General features: G+C 46.4%; 1 protein-coding gene and 2 long non-coding RNA genes across 3 annotated transcripts; all 3 read right to left on the bottom strand.

Moving 5' to 3' along the window:
* Window positions 1-9,328: 9,328 nt before the first annotated feature.
* On the bottom strand, window positions 9,329-11,746 carry LOC148378048 (janus kinase and microtubule-interacting protein 3-like). The gene is made up of 8 exons (XM_088368040.1): window positions 11,633-11,746; window positions 11,346-11,408; window positions 11,161-11,259; window positions 10,842-11,075; window positions 10,656-10,721; window positions 10,526-10,594; window positions 10,298-10,449; window positions 9,329-9,338 (listed from the first exon to the last, which is right to left on the bottom strand). Exons 1-8 carry the CDS (start codon window positions 11,699-11,701, stop codon window positions 9,329-9,331), a joined length of 762 nt encoding a protein of 253 aa, XP_088224166.1. The 5' UTR covers window positions 11,702-11,746.
* A 1,775-nt stretch (window positions 11,747-13,521) lies between these two features.
* Window positions 13,522-14,199, bottom strand: LOC148378047 (uncharacterized). The gene is made up of 3 exons (XR_015856224.1): window positions 14,070-14,199; window positions 13,832-13,945; window positions 13,522-13,600 (listed from the first exon to the last, which is right to left on the bottom strand). It is a non-coding gene; the product is annotated as an uncharacterized LOC148378047 (long non-coding RNA).
* Window positions 14,200-16,887: 2,688 nt separating this feature from the next.
* LOC148378046 (uncharacterized) lies at window positions 16,888-18,397 on the bottom strand. Its single transcript, XR_015856233.1, has 3 exons — window positions 18,303-18,397; window positions 18,114-18,190; window positions 16,888-17,646 (listed from the first exon to the last, which is right to left on the bottom strand). It is a non-coding gene; the product is annotated as an uncharacterized LOC148378046 (long non-coding RNA).
* Window positions 18,398-20,976: the final 2,579 nt, after the last annotated feature.

The raw sequence follows: 20,976 nt of genomic DNA, 5'->3' as shown, positions 1-20,976 counted from the left end.
TGCGGCATGGTGTTGTTCAATGCAGGATCGTGTTGTTCAGTGCAGCATAATGTTGTTCAGTGCAGCATGGTGTTGTTCAGTGCAGGATGGTGTTGTTCAATGCGGGATGGTGTTGTTCAGTGCGGGATGGTGTTGTTCAGTGCAGGATGGTGTTGTTCAGTGCGGCATGGTGTTGTTCAATGCAGGATCGTGTTGTTCAGTGCAGCATAATGTTGTTCAGTGCAGCATGGTGTTGTTCAGTGCGGCATGGTGTTGTTCAATGCGGCATGGTGTTGTTCAGTGCGGGATGGTGTTGTTCAGTGCGGCATGGTGTTTTTCAGTGCGGCATAATGTTGTTCAGTGCGGCATGGTGTTGTTCAGTGCGGCATGGTGTTGTTCAGTGCGACATAATGTTGTTCAGTGCGGCATAATGTTGTTCAGTGCGGCATGGTGTTGTTCAGTGCGGCATGGTGTTGTTCAGTGCGGCATGGTGTTGTTCAGTGCGGCATGGTGTTGTTCAGTGCAGGATGGTGTTGTTCAGTGCAGGATGGTGTTGTTCAATGCGGCATGGTGTTGTTCAGTGCGGGATGGTGTTGTTCAGTGCAGGATGGTGTTGTTCAGTGCAGCATAATGTTGTTCAGTGCGGCATGGTGTTGTTCAGTGCGGAATGGTGTTGTTCAGTGCGGCATGGTGTTGTTCAGTGCGGCATGGTGTTGTTCAGTGCGGCATGGTGTTGTTCAGTGCGGCATGGTGTTGTTCAGTGCGGCATGGTGTTGTTCAATGCGGCATGGTGTTGTTCAGTGCGGCATGGTGTTGTTCAGTGCGGCATGGTGTTGTTCAGTGCGGCATGGTGTTGTTCATTTCGGCATAATGTTGTTCAGTGCGGCATAATGTTGTTTAGTGCGGCATGGTGTTGTTCAGTGCGGGATGGTGTTGTTCAGTGCGTTATAATGTTGTTCAGTGCGGCATGGTGTTGTTCAGTGCGGCATGGTGTTGTTCAGTGCGGCATGGTGTTGTTCAGTGCGGCATAATGTTGTTCAGTGCGGCATAATGTTGTTCAGTGCGGCATGGTGTTGTTCAGTGCGGGATGGTGTTGTTCAGTGCGGGATGGTGTTGTTCAGTGCGGCATGGTGTTCAATGCGGAATGGTGTTGTTCAGTGCAGGATGGTGTTGTTCAGTGCGGCATGGTGTTGTTCAGTGCGGCATAATGTTGTTCAGTGCGGCATGGTGTTGTTCAGTGCGGCATGGTGTTGTTCAGTGCGGCATGGTGTTGTTCAGTGCGGCATGGTGTTGTTCAGTGCGGCATAATGTTGTTCAGTGCGGCATGGTGTTGTTCAGTGCAGCATGGTGTTGTTCAGTGCGGCATAATGTTCAGTGCGGCATAATGTTGTTCAGTGCGGCATGGTGTTGTTCAGTGCGGGATGGTGTTGTTCAGTGCAGGATGGTGTTGTTCAGTGCGGCATGGTGTTCAGTGCGGGATGGTGTCTTTCAGTGCGGCATGGTGTCGTTCAGTGCGGCATGGTGTCTTTCAGTGCGGCATGGTGTCGTTCAGTGAGGCATGGTGTTGTTCAGTGCGGCATGGTGTTGTTTAGTGCGGCATGGTGTTGTTCAGTGCGGGATGGTGTTGTTCAGTGTGGCATGGTGTTCAGTGCGGCATGGTGTTGTTCAGTGCGGTATCGTGTTGTTCAGTGCGGTATCGTGTTTCTCAGTGCGGTATCGTGTTGTTCAGTGCAGTATCGTTGTGTTGTTCGTATTGTGTTTAACACTTAGCCTCTAACACTTAGCCTCTAACACTTAGCCTCTAGCATCTAGAAGGTAAATAAATAGGAAGGAAGGACTCACCGGTGACGCCTTCGCCCACGTCCAAGCGTTGTACTTTGTATTTTCATCCTTCTGACAGTGGAAAACATAGCCAACAAACACCGTGGAACCTAAACGAATAAAAGAAAACTATCATTTGGCCACAACCAACATTCACAGATACAACACAATGTGACGTGCGGGGTTGAGGTTAAAGGTTGAGTGAAGGGCCCTCGTTTTAAACTACTTTTTTGAAAAGGATTGGGAACAAGTAAGACGTATTTAATTTATTTAATGGGAAGTAGTAAGAGCTATATAATTTAATCTATGTATTATATTCTATTGTATTGTATTCTGTTGTATTCTTTTGGATTGTATTCACACTAACCCCACTAAAACTTCAGCCCACAAAAACTCGCCTCTGGCGCCTAGCCTCTGGCACTTAGCCTCTAACACTTAGCCTTTAACACTTAGCCTTTAACACTTAGCCTTTAACACTTAGCCTTTAACACTTAGCCTAGAAGGTGAATAAATAGGGTTAAAGGTTGAGTGAAGGGACCTCGTTTTAAACTACTTTTTTGAAAAGGAGTGGGAACAAGTAAGACGTATTTAATTTATTTAATGGGAAGTAGTAAGACTTATTAAATTTATTTAATCTACTTTTCTTCCCAGGCAAAATTTGATGTGCTGCAATTCCAAATTTCCAAAGTGAATGAAGGAATGAAGTCCTTTAAATTATGATTTTGTATAAATACTAGGCATTAACACAAAATCGACGGCACAAAATGGGCAGACTTTACTTGTTTGAAAAGGACTGGTTACAAGACAGACTTTTTTAATTTATTTAATGGGAAGAAGACTTATTTAGTTTAATTGATCTATTTTTGTTCCCTGGCAAAATTCGATTTGCTGCAATTCCAAATTTCCAAAGTGAATGAAGGAAAGAAGTCGTTTAAATTATGATTTTGTTTAAATACTAGGCATAGACACAAAATCTACGGCACAAAATGGGCAGACTTTACTTGTTTGAAGAGGACTGGTTACAAGACAGACTTTTCTGATTTATTTAATGGGAAGAAGACTTATTTAGTTTATTTAATCTATTTTTGTTCCCTGGCAAAATTGGATTTGCTGAAATTGTATTTTGCCAAATCTTGCCTTGAGACCTGATAGGAAGTATTAAACGCTTAGTTAAATCAATACAAGTTGGTAATAAGAGCGAGTAATGTTGGTTGAACCGATGAATGAAGGTTGAAAGCAATTTAAATTATGACTTTGTATAAATACTAGATATTAACAGAACATCTACTGCGCGAAATGGGCAGAGTTTACTTGTTTGAGAAGGAGTGGCTTATTCAAAACTAAGATTTATTTAATCTGTTTGTTCCCAGGCAAAATTGGATGTGATGCAATTCCAAACTTCACCACATGATGGTGCCCAATTTTGACTTCATAGGACATATTAAACACTTAGCTTGTTATTATGTTCAAGGTAATCAGATTTGTTTATTATTCTAATGGCCTCTTCAAAACTATTCTGGATTACTACTTTGGATCTATTCTACATTACTTGGCAACAACATACTCTGTAACAGATTAGGCAGTATAATCATATCTGTTAACTTGAGAGTGCCCACACTCAATCTACTTATCGTGATGTGTTAAATCAATTACTGTTAGACATTATTTGTCTGATAATCTACCAAATCTTTGAATTGAAGAATTTGTGATTTAATTAATAGCTTGTTGTTATGTTAAGGGTAATCAGACTTGTATATAATTCTAATGGCCTTCTTTTGAAAACTATTCTGAATTACAACTTTGGATCTTATATTACTTTGCAACAATCTACTCCGTGACAGATTAGGCAGTATAATCACATATGTTAACTTCAGTGCCCACACTGTATTTATTTATGGTTATTTGTTAAATCAAGTACTGTTAGACATGAAATAGGAAGTGTTTAACATAAATGTTATGGCTACTCACCATTGTAGCTCGCTCCTGGTCAATGATACGAGCCTCTTCTTGCAGTGGAAAACTTGCAGCCAACAAACACCGTGGAACCTAAAGGAATGAAATTAAACATTAACATTTCGCCTCGACCAATTTTCACACGTACAACGCAACGCGGCTACACTTCTGCTATTACAAACGTAAATCTCCTTAAACACAATGAGTGTTACTTACCGTGTACGCTCTAGACGGTCCAGTTGCAAGCAGAAAATAAAGATATTTCTGTTGATAATCGTCGCTGCTCAGTGGCTCACGGCCATCGCGCCAACAGATTTGAATCGGAGGTTCGGGCAATTACGTCATATCCGCGGCACATGACTGCGACGTAATACCCGCTTATCTGAAACGGCAGTTAAAAGTAGAGTTACATCAAGTTTTCTTGGAACCTAAACGAATGAAAGAAAACTATCATTTGGCCACAACCAACATTCACAGATACAACACAACGTGCGGGGTTGAGGTTAAAGATTGAGTGAAGGGCCCTCGTTTTAAACTACTGTTTTGAAAAGTAGTGGGAACAAGTAAGACGTATTTAATTTATTTAATGGGAAGTAGTAAGACTTATTAAATTTATTTAATCTACTTTTCTTCCCAGGCAAAATTTGATGTGCTGCAATTCCAAATTTCCAAAGTGAATGAAGGAATGAAGTCCTTTAAATTATGATTTTGTATAAATACTAGGCATTAACACAAAATCGACGGCACAAAATGGGCAGACTTTACTTGTTTGAAAAGGACTGGTTACAAGACAGACTTTTTTAATTTATTTAATGGGAAGAAGACTTATTTAGTTTAATTGATCTATTTTTGTTCCCTGCCAAAATTCGATTTGCTGCAATTCCAAATTTCCAAAGTGAATGAAGGAAAGAAGTCGTTTAAATTATGATTTTGTTTAAATACTAGGCATAGACACAAAATCTACGGCACAAAATGGGCAGACTTTACTTGTTTGAAGAGGACTGGTTACAAGACAGACTTTTCTGATTTATTTAATGGGAAGAAGACTTATTTAGTTTATTTAATCTATTTTTGTTCCCTGGCAAAATTGGATTTGCTGAAATTGTATTTTGCCAAATCTTGCCTTGAGACCTGATAGGAAGTATTAAACGCTTAGTTAAATCAATACAAGTTGGTAATAAGAGCGAGTAATGTTAGTTGAACCGATGAATAAAGGTTGAAAGCAATTTAAATTATGACTTTGTATAAATACTAGATATTAACAGAACATCTACTGCGCGAAATGGGCAGAGTTTACTTGTTTGAGAAGGAGTGGCTTATTCAAAACTAAGATTTATTTAATCTGTTTGTTCCCAGGCAAAATTGGATGTGATGCAATTCCAAATTTCACCACATGATGGTGCCCAATTTTGACTTCATAGGACATATTAAACACTTAGCTTGTTATTATGTTCAAGGTAATCAGATTTGTTTATCATTCTAATGGCCTCTTCAAAACTATTCTGGATTACTACTTTGGATCTATTCTACATTACTTGGCAACAACATACTCTGTAACAGATTAGGCAGTATAATCACATATGTTAACTTGAGAGTGCCCACACTCAATCTACTTATCGTGATGTGTTAAATCAATTACTGTTAGACATTATTTGTCTGATAATCTACCAAATCTTTGAATTGAAGAATTTGTGATTCTAATGGCCTTCTTTTGAAAGCTATTCTGAATTACAACTTTGGATCTTATATTACTTTGCAACAATCTACTCCGTGACAGATTAGGCAGTATAATCACATATGTTAACTTCAGTGCCCACACTGTATTTATTTATGGTTATTTGTTAAATCAAGTACTGTTAGACATGAAATAGGAAGTGTTTAACATAAATGTTATGGCTACTCACCATTGTAGCTCGCTCCTGGTCAATGATACGAGCCTCTTCTTGCAGTGGAAAACTTGCAGCCAACAAACACCGTGGAACCTAAAGGAATGAAATTAAACATTAACATTTCGCCTCGACCAATTTTCACACGTACAACGCAACGCGGCTACACTTCTGCTATTACAAACGTAAATCTCCTTAAACACAATGAGTGTTACTTACCGTGTACGCTCTAGACGGTCCAGTTGCAAGCAGAAAATAAAGATATTTCTGTTGATAATCGTCGCTGCTCAGTGGCTCACGGCCATCGCGCCAACAGATTTGAATCGGAGGTTCGGGCAATTACGTCATATCCGCGGCACATGACTGCGACGTAATACCCGCTTATCTGAAACGGCAGTTAAAAGTAGAGTTACATCAAGTTTTCTTGGAACCTAAACGAATGAAAGAAAACTATCATTTGGCCACAACCAACATTCACAGATACAACACAACGTGCGGGGTTGAGGTTAAAGATTGAGTGAAGGGCCCTCGTTTTAAACTACTGTTTTGAAAAGGAGTGGGAACAAGTAAGACGTATTTAATTTATTTAATGGGAAGTAGTAAGACTTATTAAATTTATTTAATCTACTTTTCTTCCCAGGCAAAATTTGATGTGCTGCAATTCCAAATTTCCAAAGTGAATGAAGGAATGAAGTCCTTTAAATTATGATTTTGTATAAATACTAGGCATTAACACAAAATCGACGGCACAAAACGGGCAGACTTTACTTGTTTGAAAAGGACTGGTTACAAGACAGACTTTTTTAATTTATTTAATGGGAAGAAGACTTATTTAGTTTAATTGATCTATTTTTGTTCCCTGCCAAAATTCGATTTGCTGCAATTCCAAATTTCCAAAGTGAATGAAGGAAAGAAGTCGTTTAAATTATGATTTTGTTTAAATACTAGGCATAGACACAAAATCTACGGCACAAAATGGGCAGACTTTACTTGTTTGAAGAGGACTGGTTACAAGACAGACTTTTCTGATTTATTTAATGGGAAGAAGACTTATTTAGTTTATTTAATCTATTTTTGTTCCCTGGCAAAATTGGATTTGCTGAAATTGTATTTTGCCAAATCTTGCCTTGAGACCTGATAGGAAGTATTAAACGCTTAGTTAAATCAATACAAGTTGGTAATAAGAGCGAGTAATGTTGGTTGAACCGATGAATGAAGGTTGAAAGCAATTTAAATTATGACTTTGTATAAATACTAGATATTAACAGAACATCTACTGCGCGAAATGGGCAGAGTTTACTTGTTTGAGAAGGAGTGGCTTATTCAAAACTAAGATTTATTTAATCTGTTTGTTCCCAGGCAAAATTGGATGTGATGCAATTCCAAATTTCACCACATGATGGTGCCCAATTTTGACTTCATAGGACATATTAAACACTTAGCTTGTTATCATGTTCAAGGTAATCAGATTTGTTTATCATTCTAATGGCCTCTTCAAAACTATTCTGGATTACTACTTTGGATCTATTCTACATTACTTGGCAACAACATACTCTGTAACAGATTAGGCAGTATAATCACATATGTTAACTTGAGAGTGCCCACACTCAATCTACTTATCGTGATGTGTTAAATCAATTACTGTTAGACATTATTTGTCTGATAATCTACCAAATCTTTGAATTGAAGAATTTGTGATTTAATTAATAGCTTGTTCAGGGTAATCAGACTTGTATATAATTCTAATGGCCTTCTTTTGAAAACTATTCTGAATTACAACTTTGGATCTTATATTACTTTGCAACAATCTACTCGGTGACAGATTAGGCAGTATAATCACATATGTTAACTTCAGTGCCCACACTGTATTTATTTATGGTTATTTGTTAAATCAAGTACTGTTAGACATGAAATAGGAAGTGTTTAACATAAATGTTATGGCTACTCACCATTGTAGCTCGCTCCTGGTCAATGATATGAGCCTCTTCTTGCAGTGGAAAACTTGCAGCCAACAAACACCGTGGAACCTAAAGGAATGAAATTAAACATTAACATTTCGCCCGGACCAACATTCACACGTACAACGCAACGCGGCTACACTTCTGCTATTACAAACGTAAATCTCCTTAAACACAACGAGTGTTACTTACCGTGTACGCTCTAGGCAAAATTGGATGTGATGCAATTCCAAATCTATCTGAAACGGCAGTTAAAAGTAGAGTTACATCAAGTTTTCTTTTTTAATCAACACAATCATTTACAACCGTTGACCAGAAAGAATCGTCGAAATTCGACGTCCCCCACAAACGCCACGCTCACTCGCTTTTCAGGGCAACAAAAGTACTTCTTTTTAAAAACGATGAGTTGTACTTACCGTGTACGCTCTGGACGGTCCAGTTGCAAGCAGAAAATAAAAATATTTCTCTTGTTAGTCGTATGTTACCATCCGCCGTGTCTTTGTCAACATCGCCGCCATTTTCCTACTTCCTGCTGCGAGCCACGCCCACGGATTTAAATTTGGGCGGAAGCTCTTTCCATTGGCGTCGTTTTCGCGTATAGCAAATCCGATTGGTTGGGAAGGGTGCACGGTTATGCAGCCGAGGGGTCCTGTGATCGGTGGGATGTAAAGTAGGCGTCGACGTCACGTCCGCGTCACGTGACCACGACGTGGCAGACGTCATATAGCAACCGCTGTTTCGTTTAGTAGACTTACAGTTGTTATGCATTGACATAATGGCGCACACACCAAATAGATTTAAATAAATTAAATAATTCTTCTGCCCACTCTCTTTTAAACAAGTTAACTCTCCCCGCGGATTTGAATTCCGGCGAAAGTTACGCCCATCGACGTCACGTATGTCACGTGACCACGACGTGGCAGATGTCATATAGCAACCGCTGTTTTGTTTAGTAGATTTACAGTTGTTATGCATTGGCATAATGGTGTGCACTCAAAATAGATTTAAATAAATTAAATATTTCTTCTGCCTACTCCCTTTTAAACAAGTTAACTCTGCCCACGTCCATTGACGTCTTGTCTGCGTCACGTGACCACGACGTAGCGACGTCATATAGTAACCGCTGTTTTGACCAGTAGACTTAGTTATTATGCGTTGACATAATGGCGCACTGGTTAGCATGGCCACCTCTTAAGCATGATGATGCGGGTTCGACGCCTGATCAATGTTAGCATGGAGTGAGCTGAAGTGCATGGCGCTGAAGATTTGAATCTTTGAAATGCGCTGAGGTCTGACATATCAGGCAGAATGGTTTGCCATCACGTTCAACAAAAAATAGAAACTTTCCCACTCTGATTAAAACGTCCTGTGTTCATCTACGTATTTTCGTTTTGCTGTGCATCTTTTCCCTGCCATTTCGAGAGCCCAATTGACACTCATAGTTTAAAGAAATGTGTTTGCCCATCCTACTTTGTGGAATTTCACCACATGCGCTTTTGACCAAAATACCAAATTGAACTCAAGTGAAGCCAACACGCACAACCCCCCCCCCCCACACACACACACACACACAAATGTTGATATGAACATAAAAGAGCCGCATGCGGTTCGGGAGTTGCGGCTTGGCCAAACCTGTACTATACAACTTTATTTGTATAAAATTTTCACAACAGCTGTCACACAAACAAAGCGGGAAAAACCGAAGACGTGCGTGTTCCGCCCACGCTGGATTTATTTGCACCTTTGAAAAGACACCGTATTGCCGCAGATGTGGCAAAGAGTACTTTTGGGCATCTGAGACGGAAGGATGTCCAAAGCATCACGTCACCTGCTCTGGTAGGCATGGTGGTGGGACGTTGAGGTCAACCGCTTTGGGGTTGGCTGAATCTTTGATCGCAGGATGCCACACACTTGAAGACAGAAGCAGAAAATCAGAGCTAAATGCAAAATGTACTCACCGGTGACTCCAAATTTTTTCCCCCCTGAAGAAACAGCTGGACGGGTGGCCCCGGCTGGCCAGTGGGACTCTTGTTATTCTGACCCTTTTTAGTGCGCGTTTGGGGCAACAACCGTTTTTTGTGGCGCTCTCTTCTGGTTCAAAAGTGCCCTGCATGTGAATTTGCTTTTCCTGCCTTCTGATTGGATGAGCGCCGGTGTGACGCGGTGCCTCTGTCACCGTGGCGGGGGGTATACGTTGGCATCGGAGCGTCTGCCAACGTCTGAGACCGGCTGGCAGTGTATCGGAGGTGTCGAGTGCGGTGCCGCTGGAGCTCACTCACCAGCTGGTGTTAGGGCCACAGAATGAAGGCCAAGGAGAAGAATAGAAAGAGAAACAGAAACTTCTCCTCCAATTGTTTGATTTGTCTCTTCTGAGCTTCGATGAATTCTTTCAGCTCTTTGTTCCTCTAGGACGGACAAATGGAAAGTGGCATTCAAAAGCCAGTAAGCGTGCAAGTAAGTGCCGGGCTGGCTTTGGGCCCTTACCTGTTGCGCGCTGTGCAGCAGATCCATTCTCTCTTGGAGGATGCAAGCGTCGCGCTCCCTCAACTCGCACATCAGGGCTCGCTTCCATTGGTCCACGGCGCTCCTAAGCTCTTCTCTCTGATCCGCCGTCAGCACGTCATTCACGCCAGCGTGGCTGGCTTTTTCGCCGTCCGTGGCGGGGCAGTCCCGCTGCGGTAGCGCCTCGTACAACATGGCCTCCAGCTCCAGGATCCTCTGGGCCGCAATCCTCGTCCATCAGTGGTCCGGCGGGAGATTTGAGGGCGGCTTACCTTATGAGCCTGGTCCATGGAACACTTCCTGAAGTCCAACTCTTCATCCAGGTAGCCCTTCTGCTTGCAGAACATATCCTAGCACAGCTCAAGGTCAGAATTGTTGGGGCACATTGCCGGAGTTCCCCTTGGCTGATGTCGCGTGTCTGTCTACCTTCTCACTTTCAATGTCCAACATCTTCTGTTGAAGTGCTGACTTGGTCACTTTGATGTATTCTAACCACTGAGGAAAGGCTGCTGTCACATAAGCAGAATGCGAGAGCGTGCGTGGACGTGCGCGTTACCTTCTCGGCTAGGGTGAGAAGGGTCCTGGCGTGAATCACGACCACCTGCTCCTCGTTGGTGAGATTCTGCAAGAGCCCAAAGGCACAGCGTCAACAAGCTTCTTTCAGCGCAAAGCCTTCCAAAAGTCACATTTGAGCCGCCGAGTCTCGTGGAGTGCGAACATAAGGAGTTCGACATACACTTACGGCGTTATAGCCCAGGATGTCCAGCTTCTTCATCAGATCACTGATGACGATGTCCGGGGGAAAGGCGCAAGGAGCAATGTAAGGTGTTCTGGGACCTCGGGTTAAGGTTAGGGTTGCGAGGGACGCCTTACGTACGCTCACGCCCTCGGCCTCGCAGTAGATCTGCAAAGGGCTGAGGCCGTCTGGGAAACGGACTTGCAGAAACTTCAAGACGGGGGAGCGCCACTCCCTCTCCTGAAAGGCAGAGGCATGCATCCGTCCGTCCGTCCGTCCGTCCGTCACATCTCTGGCCTCAACACGCTTGTGCGAGTCTTCCCACCTCCAGCTCCAGGATGCGGAACTCAAGCAGTTCGTTTTGGTCTCGGATATCCTGGATGTGCTCTTTCAGACGCGCTTCTTCCGCCTCCATCCGCCTGACCTGAAAAGACAGTCAGACCTCATCTGCGGGGCTTCCCGACAGGTGTGACGCCAAGCGACTCCGCCCAGCGCCTTTCTTTCCGTCACCTTTTCCGCCAACTGCTGATTGCTCTGACGCAGCAGCTGCTTCTCCTCCACCCACTTGACATTCTAGAAGAGACAAACGCGTGGACAGCTTTGGAATGTTGTGTCATTTTCATCCACAAATTCTTTGGTTGACTGGAAAATGACATTTGCTTTTCTCCGCATTTTCCCAGCCACGTTCGGGGGGGGGTGGGGGGGGGGGGGGTTGGTCCAGTAATGCCAGACGGATGAGTGACTGAAGAATGTAGCTATTTTGTCTGAGAAAAAGGTGTGCTCATTGATGAGCTTACCTGTCCTTGTTGCTTCAGCGCTGACTCCAGATCTGCTACTCTGCTTTGATAGTGACCCATTTCTACCATCAGCTTTTCTCTGGTCTGAAAGGAGGAGGAGGGAGGCTCCTCCTCCTCCTTTCAGACCAGAGAACACCCGAGGCTGGGTGAGAACGGGGAGGCTGCGACCCGGCCGGGGGTTGCGGGAAGGGGCGCCACCTTGATCTCCTTCTCGGCGTCGTAGTCCCCTTCGCTGGTCTGGGCTAGCAGAGCGTAGGCTCGTTGCAGCGCTTGATATTCTTGCGTCAGCTGGCGGTAGCGAAGCTCCGCCTCTTCATGCACACACCAATGCAACACAGCACTAGTACCAGAATCAGTCAGACCGGCGACAAAGCACCCGCGACGCAAAGACGAGTCCGATTCCAGGCTGAAGAGGAATGTTTGGTGCCAATACGCTGGCAGAAATGGCGGGCTACCTCTTCGGGTTCCGTGTCGGGGGTTCTGTCGGTGTGAAAAGACAAGGACGATCCGTCCGAGTCCACCAACACGTCTTCGTCGTAGCCGTAAAATGTTTCGATGACCTGCGGGCGCGGAAGCAAACATCTCTCTGAACAAACTGAAGCGACACCTCACGATGAATCGACGAGAGGAACGATAGCGAGAAAAAGGCCATTTCATCTTGCGCAACACCAAGCAGCCGCAAACAAACAGACTCACCTTGCAGGACCTCACGCTTTGTTCCTCCTCAGAGATTCTCGACGTCGGTATCGTAGCAGCAAATCTCTCTCCTGTCGACACAAATAATCCGCCTTTGAGATTCTTTGGATGCAAAGGGAACGAACGGCTCCGGCGCAGAAACAAACGCGACTCACAATGACATTTCTGACATGAGCTCCTGTCTCCAGAGCCTGAAAAACACGTCACCGGCGATGATTGGAGGGACGCTCGTCTTTTCCAAAAGTGACAACTACAGGGTGTGTCAGGGTTTTCCAGATTATCTTTATCGTATCATTGTGTTGCTTTGACTTTGACTGCGACCTGTAATAAATAATATTATTTATCCCCTATTTATCCCTATCGCTTATCCCTTCCTACACAAAGTTGTAAAACACCCCTTGCTATGTTTTGACTAGAGGTCAAGGGCTTCCTCTATTCAATCCACTCTTACACCCACCCTGTTTCTCTTAATTAAAATGCTCGTGCAGGAGCCGAGAGTCAGACTTCATTCGTACAACGGATGGACTCTCCACCTGCAGGTGTCCAAAAGAACTTACTTGTCTCCCGTGTGGTTCTTGCAAAATAAGTTGGAGCGAGCGCAACTCTAACAGGGTGCATTTTGCCACTAGCTGCCTACGGACAATGACGTCGCGCTCGCGGCTCATGGTTGACGGGCTGAGCAGCCGGGCAAGTCCGTCGTTTTCAGCGCACAGCGAGTGGCAAAGGCGCTGACAAAACGGGAGCTTTGAGCTGCTGAAAACGGCAAAACAAGTCTAAAGCGTGTTCAAACGCGTGCGCACAATGCTCCTGCTTGAAAGGTCGGAATTTAAGGGGCCAATTTTTTGGATGGCGGCCGCCGGCCAAGCTTTGGACGGAAAAGGTTTCCTGGCGACAGCGAGCGAGCGCGGCGCTGCCGTACGTGCACCGAGTCGCCTGCCTGAAGACCTTGGACAAGTCGTCGATGATGTGCCGCTGCTCCACAACTTGAAGGAACTCCATTTCACCGTCCTGCTGGCCGCAACCGCGGTCCAGGTCATTGAGCGAACTAGGCCTTCTCTGTGGAACACAAATGCAGTGGACTCTGTTGGCACGCCGCCGTTGTCCGCGTCGACTTACCAAGCTTGCCATCTCCTCGTTCTCCTGGGTGACAAAGCGCACTTTGTTTTCAAGGCGACACAGCACCAGCGAGAGTTCTTCATTCTTCCTGCTCAGGCGTTTGTTTTTGTACAGGAGTGGCAGAAACTGGCTTTCTGTTTCTCTCAGTCGCTTTAGCTGCAAGCATGAAGTGCGGGATGTGAAAGACGCACAACACGCGGGCCAGAACGTATCCATTCCTTTTGCATCGGTTTGAACGGAATCGTGGCTTTGGCTCCCAATAAAAGACATCTACCAGGCAACCGACTCGCCGCGCCGCTCAACTAATAAGCAAGCGCAATGGGTGCCTCGCTGGATGGCGCGCATCAAACGTAGCGCAAACCTTCAAGCGTGCCGTCAATAAATTACCAGTTCATTGCGCTCTTCAGAAAGCAGGGCGTTTCGATCCTCCAGTTTCCTGATGACTGCGCTGAGCTCAGCGATTTTCAGATGAAACCGTCGCGTGTCCCGATCCTCCTGAGACTGAAAACGCCCCGCAACACACACACACAAGCACTCGTTCAAAGTTCAAAACTGTTTTTGTGCTACCTTCCTCCAGCAACGAACTAAGTCATGCGTACTGCAAGTGTGTGATGAGGTGGCTTACGCAATAAAGAGGATTGCTAGTAGCGGCGTTGACCCCACTTCCAGGGTAGTTTAGGCCCGCCCTTTGGGAATCCCTCAGGGCAGCGATCTGCTGCTCGGCAGCCTGAGTCTGCAGCTGAAGGCGGTGGACGTGGCCGGCCCCAGGGCTTCATCCAAAACACTAACCGCTCTGTCTTTCAGCTTGATCTCATCCGTCTGGATGTACAAACGGGGAGCGCTCAGGCAGGCGGGCAAACTCATTTGCCAGAATTGTGACAAAAACAAAGAGAGCAACCGGCCAATTTTTTTCTTGAATCGACTAGAACACCTTTGCTGTGACAAAAGCGAAGCGAGCAACCGGACATTTTCTTCTTGTGAAATAGAATAGAATAGAATGCCTTAGGTGTCATTGCACTGCAGGTATACAACGAAATTGGGAACATAGCCACGCACCGCGCATCTGATCAGTCCTACCAGTCGGCGGATCTCCCTCTCGCAGTCTCTCTTGGTTCGGCTCAGCTCCTCCCGATGCTGGTGATGAGCCGATCGGAGCTCGGCCGCTCGGGACTGCCAGGCCTGCTGGGCCGCTGCCAGGGCTTCTTCCGCGCTCCTGGTGGAGGCGACACCGCTCGGTCTCCCGACACCGCCGCGTCTCCTCCACCTCCGCCAGCAAAGCGCCCCCCCTCCTCACCTGAGCAGACATTGCGCCACACCGGGCCGTTGAGACCGCAACGGAGCGCCGCGACGCTTACTGGGGACAAGCTACACAATACGGTAGCGGCCGCATCGAAGCCCGACGTGGCGTGCGGATAGTCAGACACGGATAGAGCGGATCACCTTGTCCATGGAGCCGTCCCTCAGGCTGAGGACCAAGGCATTCAGTCGCTGGATCTCTCCATCTTTGATTTTGATCACTCTCATCAGCTCCATTTCATGCTGCCGCAGTAATGTCTCCCTGGTAATGGCTAACTCTTTCTGCTTCTCCTCATGGAGTTTGCTTTTGAGTTCCGTCATGGCGGCGGTGGCACGGTGGTGCTCCGCCCGCAGGTCCTGACTTCTCTCTCTCTCCAGACAGCTGACCTGACATGACTTAGACTTAGACTTAGACAAACTTTATTGTCATCTTGTCTGCACATGGTGCATACAAAACGAAATTCCGTTGCATACGTCTTACAACAAAGTAGTGATATTGCAGTTGAATAGAAGTAACATATCCTATGAATATATATATATATACATATATACTATATATATATATATATATATATATTAAAAATAAGTGCAGCAGTGATAATTATGCAATAGTGCAAGTAGGCAAAACAGTATTCAAGAGTGTGCAGAGGAATGCTAAACCATGTATTAAACTTCTATTTAAAGGGTTTATACAAGTTCAGTAAAGTTGGTAGTGCGAGATAGTGCAAGATAGAGGTCCGTAGTGTCATAAAGTACAGTTCTGTGAATGTGTGATGCAGAGTTCAGTTTAGAGCTCAACAGTTCTAGTGTTCAACAGTCTGATGACAGCAGGGAAAAAGCTGTTGCAGAACCTGGTGGACCTGCAGCGGATGCTGCAAACCTCTTCCCAGAGGGCAGCAGGGAGAACAGTCCATGGTGGGGGTGTGATGGGTCATTGATGATGTTACGGGCACGGGACATGCAGCGCTGAGATGAAATGTCCTGAATGGAGGGAAGAGGAGCCCCTATGATCCTCTCTGCTGTCCTCACCACTCTCCTCACGTTCTTCCAATCGGAGGCGGTGCAGCCTCCACACCACACAGAGAGACAGCTTGTCAGAATGCTCTCTATGGTGCTCCTGTAGAACGTCCTCATGATGGGTGGGGGCAGGTGGGCTCTCCTCATCCTCCGCAGGAAGTACAAGCGCTTCTGTGCCCTCTTGACCAGTGCCGTAGTGTTCATAGTCCAGGTGAGGTCTTCTGTGATGTGGACCCCCAGGAATTTGGTGGTGCTGACCACCTCCACAGCTGAGCTGTTGATGATCAGTGGAGCGTGGTGAGGCTGTTTTTTCCTGAAGTCGACGATGATCTCCTTCATCTTCTCCTCATTCAGGATCAGGCTGTTTTCTCTGCACCAGCCCACCAGCTGCTCCACCTCCTCTCTGTAGTCCAGGTCGTTGTTGTCTCTGATGAGCCCCACCACCGTTGTGTCGTCTGCTGACTTCACGATGTGATTGGTGGTGAACCTGAGGACGCAGTCGTGTGTCATCAGGGTGCACAGCAGGGGGCTCAGGACGCAGCCCTGAAGGGAGCCTGTGCTGAGGGTGATGACATCAGAGGTGTTCTGTCCGACCCGGACTGACTGAGGTCTGTTGGTGAGGAAGTCTAGCAGCCAGTTGCGAAGGGGGGTGTTGAAGCCCAGGTGTTCCAATTTTCCTACCAGATGCTGTGGGATGATGGTGTTAAACGCTGAGCTGAAGTCCAGGAACAGCCTCCGCACATGGGTGTTCTTCTCCTCCAGGTGAGCCAGGCTCAGGTGAAGAACGGAGGAGATGGCGTCCTGAGTGGAGCGGTTTTGCCGGTCGGCAAACTGGAACGGGTCAAATAATAGGGGGAGTCTGGAAACGATGTGACCTTTAAGCAGCCTTTCGAAGCACTTCATCATAACCGGAGTCAGTGCAACAGGCCGGTAATCATTAAATGAGGTGATTTGAGGTTTCTTCGGCACCGGAATGATGGAGGCAGTCTTAAAGCACGCCGGCACTGTGGCTTGGCCCAGCGAGGTGTTAAAAATGTCTGTGATGACCCCAGCCAGATGACTTGCACATTCCCTGAACACACGCCCAGGAATGTTGTCGGGGCCAGGGGCCTTACAGGGGTTGACTCTCCTCAGGGTCTTCAACACATCGGCGGAGTCAAGGCAGAGTACCTCCTCTTCCTGATGGGGGACAGTTTTAACTGCTGGAGTGCCGTTTAGTGCCTCGAACCTCCCAAAGAAGTTATTTAGACCATTTAGAAAGTCAACATCAACTACACCCACCGGGGGGGGGGGGAGGGTGAGTTGTAGTCTGTAATCGCCCGTATGCCTTGCCACATACTCCTGATGTTTTTGACGTCGTGGAAACGATCCTGAAATTTTCGACTGCGGTCTCGCTTCGCTATCCTGATGGCACGGTTCAAGTTGGCTCTCGCTGTCCTCAGTGTCTCCTTGTCGCCAGACTTGAAGGCAGAGTTCCGCGCTCGTAGCGTTTGACGTACCTCCTCAGTCATCCAGGGTCGTTGGTTGCCCCGGGTGATGATATTCTTAGTGGTGCTGACGTCCTCGGTGCATTTGTTGATGTAGGCTGACACAGTCATGGCACACGCATGTCTAATCTACATCGGGAAAACTGGGAGGGAGGGAGGCAGGCAGGGAGGCAGGCAGGGAGGCAGGCAGGGAGGCAGGCAGTGTCTGTCTGTTGAGGTTTTCACCTTGTTCTTCTCCTGCTGAAGTTCTAACTGGACGTCCATCAGTTTGGTTCTCAGCTCGTCATTGGCGGCCTGAAGGGCGTCCGTTCGCTCCGCCTTGGCCCGCCCTGCCGGAGCTCGTTTGGACATCTCTTACTCGAGTCTCGCCCGGTCGTCAGTCAGAGATCACAACATTTGTACCTGGAGAGCACAAACGCAGCGCTGTTTTCCACTGGCTTCGAACTCAACTTCAATCGGTACCGTAACTTACAACATCATAAACCTAGAACTAGCTTGACTTATTCATTGAATAAATGCATTTGGTTCTTCAAAACTGCATCACGCAACATAGCGTGACCGAGACGGCCGTTATCCACCTGCGTGAAGTTATTTGGTGAAATGAATGAGATGTTTAAGACACCATCGTTCTGTCTCTATGTAGATGAAGGGAAATAATCGATTGCTGAAGGTCCAAAGGTGTTGTGATAAACAAATAAACATATTAGTGATTAGTGACATATTTGTGATAAACATATTAGGCAGGATAATCACATATGTTAACGTGACTGCCCACACTGTATTTATTTATGGTTATTTGTTAAATCGAGTACTGTTAGACATGAAATAGGAAGTGTTTAACATAAATGGAAGACGAAAGGGGTACTCACCATTGTAGCTCCTGCTGGTCAATGATACGAGCCTCTTCTTGCAGTGGAAAACATACAGCCAACAAACACCGTGGAACCTAAAGGAATGAAATTAAACATTAACATTTAGCCTCAACCAACATTCACAGATACAACGCAACGCAAACTACACAAACGTAAATCTTTTTAAACACAATGAGTTGTACTTACCGTGTACGCTCTAGACGGTCCACTTGCAAGCAGAAAATAAAGATATTTCTGTTGATAATCGTCGTGTTTGTATCCGGTGTCTCGCTCAAGGCCATTGCGCCCACAGATTTGAATTTTGGCGAGAGTTCAGCCTATTGACGTCATTTCCGCGGTGTAATACCCGCATATCTGAAACGGCAAAGTTAAGAGTAGAGTTAAATAAAGTTTTTAGTCAACGCAATAATTTACAACCGTTGACCAGTCGAAATAATCGTCGAAATTTGGCGTCTGTGGCTGGAAGCAGACGCCGAGTTCGACATTCCTCCCAAACGCCACACTCCCTCGCTTTTCAGGGCTAAAAAAAAAACAGTTGTAATTACCTTGTACGCTCTAGACGGTCAAGTTGCAAGCTGAAAACAAAAATATTTGCCTTGTTAGTCATCGTGTTACTAACCGCTGTGTCTTGTTTGCCATAATTGCCGCTTTCCTACTTCCTGTTGCAAGCCACGCCCACGGATTATAATTTTGCCGTGAGTTCCGCCTATTGACGTCATGTCCGCGTCACATGACTGCGACGTAATATTATCTAAAACTGTTTGTGCGGTATTGTGTTGTTCTGTGCGGTATTGTGTTATTCTGTGCGGCGTCGTGTTGTTCTGTGCGGCGTCGTGTTGTTCAGTGCGACGTCGTGTTGTTCAGTGCGGCATGGTGTTGTTCAGTGCGGCATGGTGTTGTTCAGTGCGGCATGGTGTTGTTCAGTGCGGCATGGTGTTGTTCAGTGCGGCATAATGTTGTTCAGTGCGCCATAATGTTGTTCAGTGCGGCATGGTGTTGTTCAGTGCGGGATGGTGTTGTTCAGTGCAGGATGGTGTTGTTCAGTGCGGCATGGTGTTGTTCAATGCGGCATGGTGTTGTTCAGTGCGGGATGGTGTTGTTCAGTGCAGGATGGTGTTGTTCAGTGCGGCATGGTGTTGTTCAATGCGGCATGGTGTTGTTCAGTGCGGGATGGTGTTGTTCAGTGCGGCATGGTGTTGTTCAGTGCGGCATAATGTTGTTCAGTGCGGCATGGTGTTGTTCAGTGCGGCATGGTGTTGTTCAGTGCGGCATGGTGTTGTTCAGTGCGGCATGGTGTTGTCCAGTGCGGAATGGTGTTGTTCAGTGCGGCATGGTGTTGTTCAGTCCGGGATGGTGTTGTTCAATGCGGGATCGTGTTGTTCAGTGCGGGGTGGTGTTGTTCAGTGCGGGATGGTGTTGTTCAGTGCGGCATGGTGTTGTTCAATGCGGCATGGTGTTGTTCAGTGCGGGATGGTGTTGTTCATTGCGGCATGGTGTTGTTCAGTGCGACATAATGTTGTTCAGTGCGGCATGGTGTTGTTCAGTGCGGCATAATGTTGTTCAGTGCGGCATGGTGTTGTTCAGTGCGGCATGGTGTTGTTCAGTGCGGCATGGTGTTGTTCAGTGCGGCATGGTGTTGTTCAGTGCAGGATGGTGTTGTTCAGTGCGGCATGGTGTTGTTCAATGCGGCATGGTGTTGTTCAGTGCGGGATGGTGTTGTTCAGTGCGGCATGGTGTTGTTCAGTGCGGCATAATGTTGTTCAGTGCGGCATGGTGTTGTTCAGTGCGGCATGGTGTTGTTCAGTGCGGCATGGTGTTGTTCAGTGCGGCATGGTGTTGTTCAGTGCGGAATGGTGTTGTTCAGTGCGGCATGGTGTTGTTCAGTGCGGGATGGTGTTGTTCAATGCGGGATCGTGTTGTTCAGTGCGGGGTGGTGTTGTTCAGTGCGGGATGGTGTTGTTCAGTGCAGGATGGTGTTGTTCAGTCCGGCATGGTGTTGTTCAATGCAGGATCGTGTTGTTCAGTGCAGCATAATGTTGTTCAGTGCAGCATGGTGTTGTTCAGTGCGGCATGGTGTTGTTCAATGCGGCATGGTGTTGTTCAGTGCGGGATGGTGTTGTTCAGTGCGGCATGGTGTTTTTCAGTGCGGCATAATGTTGTTCAGTGCGGCATGGTGTTGTTCAGTGCGGCATGGTGTTGTTCAGTGCGGCAAGGTGTTGTTCAGTGCGGCATAATGTTGTTCAGTGCGGCATGGTGTTGTTCAGTGCGGCATGGTGTTGTTCAGTGCGGCATGGTGTTGTTCAGTGCGGCATGGTGTTGTTCAGTGCAGGATGGTGTTGTTCAGTGCAGGATGGTGTTGTTCAATGCGGCATGGTGTTGTTCAGTGCGGGATGGTGTTGTTCAGTGCAGGATGGTGTTGTTCAGTGCGGCATGGTGTTGTTCAGTGCAGGATGGTGTTGTTCAATGCGGGATGGTGTTGTTCAGTGCGGGATGGTGTTGTTCAGTGCAGGATGGTGTTGTTCAGTGCGGCATGGTGTTGTTCAATGCAGGATCGTGTTGTTCAGTGCAGCATAATGTTGTTCAGTGCAGCATGGTGTTGTTCAGTGCAGGATGGTGTTGTTCAATGCGGGATGGTGTTGTTCAGTGCGGGATGGTGTTGTTCAGTGCAGGATGGTGTTGTTCAGTGCGGCATGGTGTTGTTCAATGCAGGATCGTGTTGTTCAGTGCAGCATAATGTTGTTCAGTGCAGCATGGTGTTGTTCAGTGCGGCATGGTGTTGTTCAATGCGGCATGGTGTTGTTCAGTGCGGGATGGTGTTGTTCAGTGCGGCATGGTGTTTTTCAGTGCGGCATAATGTTGT

This window comes from Syngnathus floridae, unplaced genomic scaffold (genome assembly GCF_059516105.1).
Source record: "Syngnathus floridae isolate MCC-2025c unplaced genomic scaffold, RoL_Sflo_1.0 HiC_scaffold_67, whole genome shotgun sequence".
In the NCBI taxonomy this organism is placed as follows: Eukaryota; Metazoa; Chordata; class Actinopteri; order Syngnathiformes; family Syngnathidae; genus Syngnathus; species Syngnathus floridae.
The sequence above is the reverse complement of the archived record's forward strand: the minus strand, read 5'-3'. Positions and strand labels throughout refer to the sequence as shown.

Coding starts and splice junctions, on each gene's coding strand:
- LOC148378048 (XM_088368040.1), bottom strand. CDS start 11,701: ATGGTAGAAATGGGTCACTATCAAAGCAGAGTAGCAGATCTGGAGTCA. Junction 11,409..11,632: donor CGCTGAAGCAACAAGGACAG/GTAAGCTCATCA, acceptor TGTCTCTTCTAG/AATGTCAAGTGGGTGGAGGA. Junction 10,595..10,655: donor TTCTCACCCTAGCCGAGAAG/GTAACGCGCACG, acceptor GCCTTTCCTCAG/TGGTTAGAATACATCAAAGT.